This window comes from Mustela nigripes, chromosome 16 (genome assembly GCF_022355385.1).
Source record: "Mustela nigripes isolate SB6536 chromosome 16, MUSNIG.SB6536, whole genome shotgun sequence".
In the NCBI taxonomy this organism is placed as follows: Eukaryota; Metazoa; Chordata; class Mammalia; order Carnivora; family Mustelidae; genus Mustela; species Mustela nigripes.
The window spans coordinates 5,777,604-5,786,444 of record NC_081572.1 but is presented as its reverse complement, the minus strand read 5'-3'; the positions used below and the strand labels follow the sequence as shown (position 1 = coordinate 5,786,444).

The 8,841-nt window shown below is 57.5% G+C and overlaps 2 protein-coding genes across 5 annotated transcripts; one reads left to right on the top strand and one right to left on the bottom strand.

The window, feature by feature from the left end:
• The first annotated feature begins 5 nt into the window (after positions 1-5).
• On the top strand, positions 6-4,351 carry MRPS7 (mitochondrial ribosomal protein S7). Of its 2 annotated transcripts, XM_059380479.1 has the most exons (6): positions 6-325; positions 829-1,020; positions 1,136-1,199; positions 2,502-2,669; positions 2,790-2,870; positions 3,690-4,351. In XM_059380479.1, exons 1-6 carry the CDS (start codon positions 135-137, stop codon positions 3,909-3,911), a joined length of 918 nt encoding a protein of 305 aa, XP_059236462.1. In that variant the 5' UTR covers positions 6-134; the 3' UTR covers positions 3,912-4,351. The 2 variants fall into 2 exon arrangements, with proteins under 2 accessions (XP_059236462.1, XP_059236463.1); XM_059380480.1 differs by lacking the exon at positions 2,790-2,870 and having other exon boundaries at positions 9-325.
• Positions 3,743-8,789, bottom strand: MIF4GD (MIF4G domain containing). Of its 3 annotated transcripts, none has more exons than XM_059380483.1 (7): positions 8,579-8,789; positions 6,861-6,992; positions 5,961-6,070; positions 5,611-5,766; positions 5,422-5,514; positions 4,724-4,923; positions 3,743-3,834 (listed from the first exon to the last, which is right to left on the bottom strand). In XM_059380483.1, the coding sequence occupies exons 2-7, from the start codon at positions 6,940-6,942 to the stop codon at positions 3,798-3,800; spliced, it is 678 nt and encodes a 225-aa protein (XP_059236466.1). In that variant the 5' UTR covers positions 6,943-6,992; positions 8,579-8,789; the 3' UTR covers positions 3,743-3,797. The 3 variants fall into 3 exon arrangements, with proteins under 3 accessions (XP_059236466.1, XP_059236465.1, XP_059236467.1); XM_059380482.1 differs by lacking the exon at positions 8,579-8,789 and adding an exon at positions 7,886-8,183; XM_059380484.1 differs by lacking the exons at positions 3,743-3,834; positions 8,579-8,789 and adding an exon at positions 7,886-8,183 and having other exon boundaries at positions 4,203-4,923.
• Between the last annotated feature and the right edge of the window lie 52 nt (positions 8,790-8,841).

Sequence of the window (8,841 nt, the reverse complement as noted above, 5' to 3'; positions counted from 1 at the left end):
GCATGGGGGCCTGAGAGGAGGGAGCCGGCCCTCCTAGGGTCGCTTCGGACTGCGGCAGATAATGAGACGCCGAATGTTTCTTTTTGGCTCTTGCCTTTCGACCTCGGAGTGAGAGACTCTCAACGCCCGGATGAATGCAGTGTCGCACAGATTTAGGACTCTGCGTAGCCTTTCCGCCGTCTCCCGTCACTCGCTCAGGCACGCAGAAGGCAGCCTTCGTGGGGTCCTCGTGGCCAGCCAAGATGGCTGCCCCCGCGGGGAAGGTTGCGCGAGGGTGGTCGGTCCTGGCGCTGACCCTGCGGACTGCTGTCCCGCGGCTTCCAGGGTGAGAGGGCAGTAGGAAGCTGGGGTGCCCCTTGGGATTTCACGGAGAGACCTGTAGGGAAGGAAAGGGCCACAGTCAGACCGGGCGGGAACCTGGAGAGAGCCTGCGGGCCAGGGTACCTCGGTCCAAAGCTTTGAATTGGCTGCGTGACTTCGAGCCAACGTGAAGGCGTAGTGATTCGGAGTCAAAGCTGAAAGCGCGCCCTTATCAAAGAGCTCAGAGCAGAGATTTTCAGGGGGCGGGAGGCGGAGATGCTTAGACAGGGCACCTGTCCTCGGGTTCAGGAACCTCGTCTTACTGTTGACACTTGAGAGGGAGACTTTCCTGGCCTGTTGGGGGAGGTCCTCCCACCTCTTAGGACAAGAGCCAGAATTATTGCGTTCAGGTTTGTCCAGCGGTCTCCGTGCCTCTCACTCGTCGGCGGGTTGGCCAACATGCCCATTATTAAGTCAAGCCTTTTCACTTGTGGAGTCAGCTTTTGCCGGCTTCTTCCCCACTCTCAGGCTAACCCAGGTGAGGTGGAGCCGCTATAGTCCTGAATACAGGGATCCACAGACTGACAAGGAGTATTACCGCAAGCCCTTGGCGGAGCTGACTGAGGAGGAGAAGTGTGAACAGGAACTCAGGAAGACTCAGCTTATCAAAGCTGCCCCAGCAGCGAAAACAAGCTCTGTGTTTGAAGACCCCGTGATCAGGTTAGAGGGGAGCAAATACTTTGGTTCCAGGGACTGGGACTGTACCAGGGAGGGTCTACAGTAAGGATTGGGATACAGCCTGGGAAATCTAAGCATTTTGTTTTTCTGCTTGAAGTAAATTCATCAACATGATGATGAAAGGAGGAAACAAAGTACTGGCCAGATCCCTCATGACACAGGTAAACAGCTCGTCTCCCCTGCCTGCTGGCTTATACCTTTGTCTGTGGCTCTTTCCGTTTAGTATAAAAAAGAACAGGTTCATATACTTGCCGTTAGAATTACCTTCCCTGTGTTGGGTACCTGGGTGGTTAAGTGTCCAACTTTTTTTTTCTTTTTGTAAAAATTTTCTTTCTTTATTTCACAGAGAGAGATCACAAGTAGGCCGAGAGGCAGGCAGAGAGAGGGGGAAGCAGACTCCCCACTGAGCAGAGAGCCCTGATGTGGGGCTCCTTCCCAGAACCCGGAGATCATGACCTGAGCTGAAGGCAGAGGCTTTAACCCATTGAGCCACCCAGGCGCCCCTAAGTATCCAAGTCTTGATATCAGCCGAGGTCTTGGTTTCAGGGTCATGAATTTGAGCCCCATGTCAGGCCCCACGCTGGGCGTGGAGCCTACTTTAAAAAAAAAAAAAAAAAAAAAGGAAAGAAACAAAAAAAATTACCTTATTCCCTGGGATACCTGGGTGGCTAAGTCAGTCAGGTATTTGCATTAGGCTCAGGTCATGATCCCAGGGTTCTGAGATGGAGCCCCACACTGGGCTCCCTGCTCAGCAGGGAGTCTGCTCTCCCTCTGTCCCTCCATTCATGCTCACGCTCATTCTCTCTCCCAAAATTTTTTGGGGAAAAAAATGATCCTCGTGTATATGTGTGGAAGTGATAGCTATAATGAAGGCCAGTAGGCGTCAGAACCACCATTCACTCCCCCAGTCACAAATCTCTGTGGTCCTCCTCCAGAAAAGAGGAGGCCTTTAATAACTTTGCCTTAGGGGCACCTGGGTGGCTCAGTCCTTAAGCATCTGCCTTCTACTCAGGTGGTCCTGGGATGGACCCCTGCACTGGGCTCCCTGCTCAGCGGTAGGCCTACTCCCCCCTCCCACTCCCCCGATTGTATTCCCTCTCTCACCTCTCTGTCAAATAAATAAAATCTTAAAAAAAAAAAAAAGATGGGGCGCCTGGGTGGCTCAGTGGGTTAAAGCCTCCTCTGCCTTTGGCTCAGGTCATGATCTCAGGGTCCTGGGATCGAGCTCCGCATCCGGCTCTCTGCTCAGCAGGGAGTCTGCCTCCCTGCCTACTTGTGATCTCTGTCAAATAAATAAATAAAATCTTTTAAAAAAAAAATAACTTTGCCTTAGAAGTGCTGAGAGAGGGTCCGCACTGTCATAGAGAAACGGGGTGACAGGAGTAAGGGGCAAAGTACTAGTCCAGCTGGATAAACCCTTCAGGGAGCCCGGGGCAGCATCTTCCAGTTCTATCCCTTTGCAGACTCTGGAAGCTGTGAAAAGGAAGCAGTTTGAGAAGTACCATGCTGCTTCTGCTGAGGAACAGGCAACCATCGAACGCAACCCCTACACCATCTTCCACCAAGCTCTGAAAAACTGTGAGCCTGTGATAGGGCTGGTGCCCATCCTCAGAGGGGGCCATTTCTACCAGGTGAGCGGTCAGGGCCGGAAAGCAGGGCTCCCTACCCACAGAACAAGCTGGTAGTGGTTGGGTGGGGAGCACTTGGGAGTGGGAAAGTCCAGAGTTGGGCTAAGATTGATCGTTTTCTAGGGACCAGGTTCTCTCAGGATCCACCAGCCACCGCCCCCCAGGCCCGCAACCCCGCTTCCGTTCCGTCCACGATGCTGTGTTGTAAGCTGTCAGCTTCTTGTGGTGAAGGACGTGTAGAACTCATCTTTGTACACCAGCGTCTAGAGTAGCTCTTGACCCATAACTGGTGTTTTGTTGCCATTTCTTGAAGTGAACAAGGTGCTCTCCTGGCATTTAATTCTGTGTCTTGTCATAAGCCAGTGTTCTCGGCTTCTGCTTTTTTTTTTTTAAGATTTTATTTATTTATTTAACAGACAGAGATCACAAGCAGGTAGAGAGGCAGGCAGAGAGGGAGTGAAGGAAGCAGGCTTCTGGCTGAGCAGAGTCCGATGCGGGGCTCGATCCCAGCACCCTGGGATCATGACCTGAGCAGAAGGCAGAGGCTTTAACCCACTGAGCCACCCAGGCGCCCCGGCTTCTGCTTTTTTAATGTAAACTTCCTAAGGGTGGAGACTCATTAATGTCTGGGTCCCTAGTGGTGCCTGGCATATAACGGCGGTCTAGCAAAGGATTCTGGACAAGAGGGGCTTGTTTTGGGGCACCCCTGATCCACGCTGGCTGAGTCACTCCGGCCTGATGGGGCTTCTCCCAGCTGATGCTCGTGTCAGCTGGGCTGAGCTTCTATTTAGAGGCGAGAGAGGTCGGTGCCTCAGGAGCGCGTGCTGCGTGCTCAGTGAATGCCTCTGCTAACGGGTGGGGGCCCCCAGGGCTGCGGGGACTCAAGGAGAAGCCAGGCCCCTCACGAGTGTTGTCAGAGCTGGCCCAGAGGGAGCCTGTGGCTCTTCCTCAGAGCTCAGGGCAGAAGGAGGCTGCCGCCCCGACAAGGTCTTGGACTGACTTGCCGTGTCTTCTCCTGTCCAGGTCCCTGTGCCACTTCCCGCCCGGCGGCGTCGCTTCTTGGCCATGAAGTGGATGCTCACTGAGTGCAGGGAGAAGAAGCACCGGCGGACGCTGATGCCGGAGAAGTTGTCACATGAACTGCTGGAGGCTTTTCACAACCAGGGCCCTGTGATCAAGAAGAAGCATGACATGCACAAGATGGCCGAGGCCAACCGTGCCCTGGCTCACTACCGCTGGTGGTAGGGGGAGGGGGCGGCGCTCTGCTGCAAGAAACCGTGGGAGCCGGGGTCACTGTCAGCGAAAATCCCTTGTGGGTGAAGTAGTTCCTTTTTAAGGGCGTGCAGGCCTTGTAAGGGGGGAGCAGCATATTTATGCTCGTTAGTCCTTTCTTTGGGCCCTAGAACTTGCTTTTCCTGTCCCAGCTCCTCATACACTGGGAATGTATCAATCTGGATTTCCCCCAGGAACTTCGGGCCCATCCAGCTTCTCTTCCTCTATTCAGGGTAGAACTTTGGAAGATATGAAAGGAAGCAGTTTTAATGTTAGAAAAGGTTTATTAGAAAATTCTCGTCCTGAACTGGTGTCGTGTGTGTGGTGGTACCTGCTGTTTACTAAAATCGACTGGAAATTTGTTTCCGAAGTGGTCCTTGTACAAAATGTATAAAAAGCAGTTTCTGGTGTGACTTGTGCTCTGCTCCTCAGTATCCCAAAGTATACCACCAGTAGCTATGGGTACCCCTTTTACAGATGGGGAAACCGAGGCACCAAGATGGCTGTTGCACCGGCGGTTACACAGTGCGGTGGGTGTTGCAAGCTGCCTTTCCCTGCCTGGCCCAGGCTGGAGGTGATGGGGGGAGAGGCTGATGGGACAGTAGGGGCAGGTCTGTTTGGTGTCTTCCCTGGTCCCTGAACCCGGGAGGGAAGGTGCTCAGGCAGGACCGCCGCGTGAGTGGGAAACCCCTATGAGCTGTTCAAGGTCTGGCAGGGACAGGCCGGTGCTGCTGGTGAGGCAGCCTGAGCCGGAAACCTAGTCGGAGACCTCGCTGTAGTAATACTTGTGCGCAGCCGGGGTCGTCTTCCAGCCGGCTGCCCGAAATTCGATGATCTCCAGCAGCAGCAGCTGGGCCAGGGAGCTGAGGCCGCTTGGGAGCAGGAAGCCGTCTCGGATCAGGACAAAGAGCTCATCCATGCGCTGCCGGTTCATCTTCTCCAGCTGCTCCCCCACGCGGTGCAGCTGCAGCACCAGGCAGTCCACCTGCAGGGGGCGTGGGAGGTGACCCCGGGGCGCACGCGCCTCGAGCAGCACCGCTCCAGCCGTGCCTCCTGTCCTGCTCCCGGCACCTGGTGGTGGGCGTGCGCCACATCTTACGTGAAAGACCAGTTTGGAACTTGCTTAAGGTCTCCCGGGCCAGGCTGGATGCGGGGTTTGCCTCCAAGCTGCCGCTTAACCCAGACTGCCCCGCCCCTGCCCCACCAGGCTCTGCGTTTCTGGGCCGTCTGTATCCACAGCTGGATTCCTACCACACGTTGGCTTTTCTATTGGGAGGGAAGCCTCTGAGCCTGTAGGTTTTGGCTGCTCTGTTCCGAATAAATTCCAAGCCTGGCAGCTTGTTCTGGAACTGAGACAGGCCTTGAAGTGCACCACTAGGCTCCTGCCCTGGGAAGTGAGGCTCGGGCGCCTCGAGGGACAGTGGGCCCGGATTCTGAGCTGAGCCGGGGACGGCCCACCTCCACAGCCATCTGGGTCACCCACCTCCTCCTCCTTGCTCAGACTGTCAGGCTGCGCCAGCCGGAAGAGGCAGTCATAAACGGGGTTCACCAGGGCCATCATGGGCATGTTGTTCACCTGTGGGGGGGAGACCAGGGAGGGGCCAGAGCACTTAGCAGCTGAAGGAGACCAGCTCGGCTATCTCTGCCTCCTAGGGTGGTTACCAGGCCTCACCCTCAGGTAGTCAAAAATGTTGCAGATAAAGGTGACGTAGCAGACCCAGCCCTGCAGAGACCGGGCTCGCAGCTGCTCCCGAGCCTGGTACTCCTGCTGCAACCGGTTGAGGAGTCCCCGTCGGAAGACACTCTGGCCTGCTTGCTTGCTCTCAGCCTGTGAGCCAGGGAAAGGGCAGTGAGCTGGCGGGGGAGGGGGTGTGTGATGCCGTGGTGACCCCCCACTCAAGCTTCAGCAGCTGAGGACTGTCGGGTCTGACTCTCCACCTCCGCCCTGCTGGCCAGGCCTCCTGCCCTCCACTGCGGCCTTTCCCGAAGCGTCTCCCTGCTTCTCTACCAGTCCCAGCCCACCTGAATGATGGCATAGCACATGCGTCCTGCTTCTTTGCTGAACACACAGTCGTGCAGAGAATGGTCCACAATCACATTGGCCACCTTTTCCAAGTCCACGGCACCTGGATCTAGGGTAGAGATAGGTGGGGAGTCTAGACCACATCCGTCTCCCCTTGCTTCTAAGAAGGATCTGAGATGTCTTTACAAAAGGGCACTCCCGTGATACACTTACATTTAAAGAGACCAGACTTCCCAGCTCCACTGGGAGACTGATGGCCAGGATATGTAGCTGTTAGAGACTAATCAGCAAACGCTAGTTTTTAGGGCACATATTTCCTGGCCCTGGGTTGCGGAAGGAGCACCAAATAACAATGTATTTGACAGCAATTTCAGGGAAGAGAGTGTTCTTAGAACACACATACAGGAAACCTGACAAGGGCAGGCTAGGCAGGGCCTCCCCAGCAGGCTTAGCTTGGCATGGGATGGGCTTTACTAATTGTTAGCTGAGTCAAACTTCTGTTCTGAGGGCTGCAGAAGGCACCGATCCAGGACAATGACTGCATCTCCTCTGCCAAGCAGAGTGCTTCATCCTGTCCCAAGTCAGCCAGCTCTGCACATTCAAGACGGCCTGCTGTGGCGACGCAGAAGCCAGTCCAATGCGAGGCCTCAGGAGACGAGAACTCTGTTCTGTGCCCCACCCCACTCTCATGGGGACTTAAAACTTTAAAAATGGCTTTACTGGCCGAAAGGTGACTCTATGATTCATACTTTCAATTACTGGCCTGAATGTAGCTTGTCCTGACTTCTATTCTCAGAAAGCAAAGGGACAGGGTTGGTTGGGCAATCACCAGCTAAGGCTCAGGCCTCCAGGCCTGTCCCCTTGCCCCCTTCTCCGCAGCTCAGGGCTCTCATGCTCACCTTTGAGTGCTGTCTTCAGCAGCTGTTGAGTCTCTGCATCAAAAGACTGGATTTTATACTCCTCTCTACCAGGATCCCCCATGACCGTTCAGCCCCAGCAGCTCTTTATTGAGGTGGGACTAATGACAGCACCTAGGGAGGAGGAGAGGGGAAGGGAGAGGCCTCAGGTGTGCAGCGTGGGGCCAGGGTTTCTAGTTCTGCAGTCCCCGGGCAGGGCTGGCCAGTGCTTGGGACAGGTGCTCCCAGCCAGTCTACTGCCTTGGTTGGTTGGCTGAGGGCCCAGCAAGCTTGGCCTCTCGTGGAGACTGAACACCAGCCAGGCACCTGCTGCTAAGTTTAGGAACCCCTGTAGCTTCTGGGATTTCACGAGCCTAGAGAGGTGAAGGTGAAAATGCCAACCGTCCAGTCTCCACAGGAGGCAGGGATATTCTCCGGTGACACTAAGGTTGGGGTGCGATGAGCTGCGCTGGAGTGTGGACAGGGGCATATCAGACACTCCCCTTGCCTATGGAAAGCGGCCTGGAAACTGCGGCCCCACCTTCCAGAGGACATGTCTGTCCCTGCAAGGTTCCAATCCCCTGGACGCGACCCTTCCTTCTGCTTTGGTCAGAATCCTTCTCAGTCCCCAAACCCGCCCCTCCAGCCTTCGGCCTGGCCTGTGTGGGCGGGTGCGGGGCCCCGAACTGCTCCTGTCCTGGCCAACTTCTCCCCGAGACGGACTGGTTAAACTGGCCTCCCGGGCGGCGGAACCCGGCCTTGCCCACTCAGGACTCCTAATTCCTGAGCTCCATTGTGGAGCCTTCCTCTTAAAGAAGGGGGGAGCGGGATGACGGGAGAGGCTGTCCCTGTTGGAGTCCCCTCTCCGGGCGCGATGCCTCCTCCCTGGTCGAAGGACGACCTCGGGGATCTCCAGAACCCGGCAGCTTCCTCGAACTTGGAACGCTCTTCCGGGCGGGGCAGGACAGCCGTCCGGGGTCCCGCGGGCGGGAGAGGCGGAGCTGTGCGAAAGGAGCGCGGGGACCCACCTGCCCGGCCGGCACCGCGCCCGCGTGCCCGGAGGCCGCTCGGCGGGCATGGCGCGCGCGCCCCCCGTCCGCCGCGCCGCAGAGCTGGAACTACCCGCCCGGCCTCGCCGCCGCTTAGGTCATTTCCGAGCGCGGCGCCGGGGCGGGGCCAGCGTGGAGGGGCGGGGCCAGCCCGGGGAGGGGAGGGCCCTTCCCGCCAGCGCCACCTGCCGGAGTCCCGGTGACGTTCTCTTCACCGCCTGTTGCGGAGGTCCGGAACCGGCCGAGTGGCAGGCCCTGGACGTCGCCCCCACCCTGTCCTTACTCGAGTCGTCCGCGCCGGGCTGGACCTTCCTCGGCCCAGAGAAAGCCCTCGGGCGCCAGCGGTGGCGCCCCCTCCCCGCAGCCCACTCTCACGCCGGGGCTCCGGTTAAAACGGGATCCAAAAAGGAAACTAGGCGGGGCCGCGCGGCAGTGGGGGGGGCCCGCGGCAGGGCAAGGATGGCTGGAGGGGCAGGAACTCCTAGACGGCGGCCACCCGCCCTCCACTTCTACCCGCCAAGCGAGACAAGGCAGGGGGGCTGTAAGGGCTGGATCAAGTCCCCCACCCCCACCCCCTCTCCTCCAAATACAAACGGCACCGGTAAAATAGTTGAAAATTAACGAGCAAGCTCTAGAATAAGGACACCCTCCCCACGACCCCCGTTAGCTTGCCGCCTCCGCCAGGTGCTGCGAGTGACAAGTCGAACAAGGCCCTGACTCCGTCGTGGCTGTGGCTGGGGAAGAGGCGCGGGCCGGGCAGCTGAGGGCCATCCCTGACGCCGGCCCAGCGGGGCAGAAGGGCGGGCAGAAGGGCAGCCAGAAGGGGCTGGAAGGGCGCCTCTTCGCGTCGCACAGACAAGCGTCCACCGTGGTTTCCTGTTGCCAGAGCTCTCTCCTCCTGTTAAAGCGGCTAGCCGAAGGGGTCCCCAGGAAAT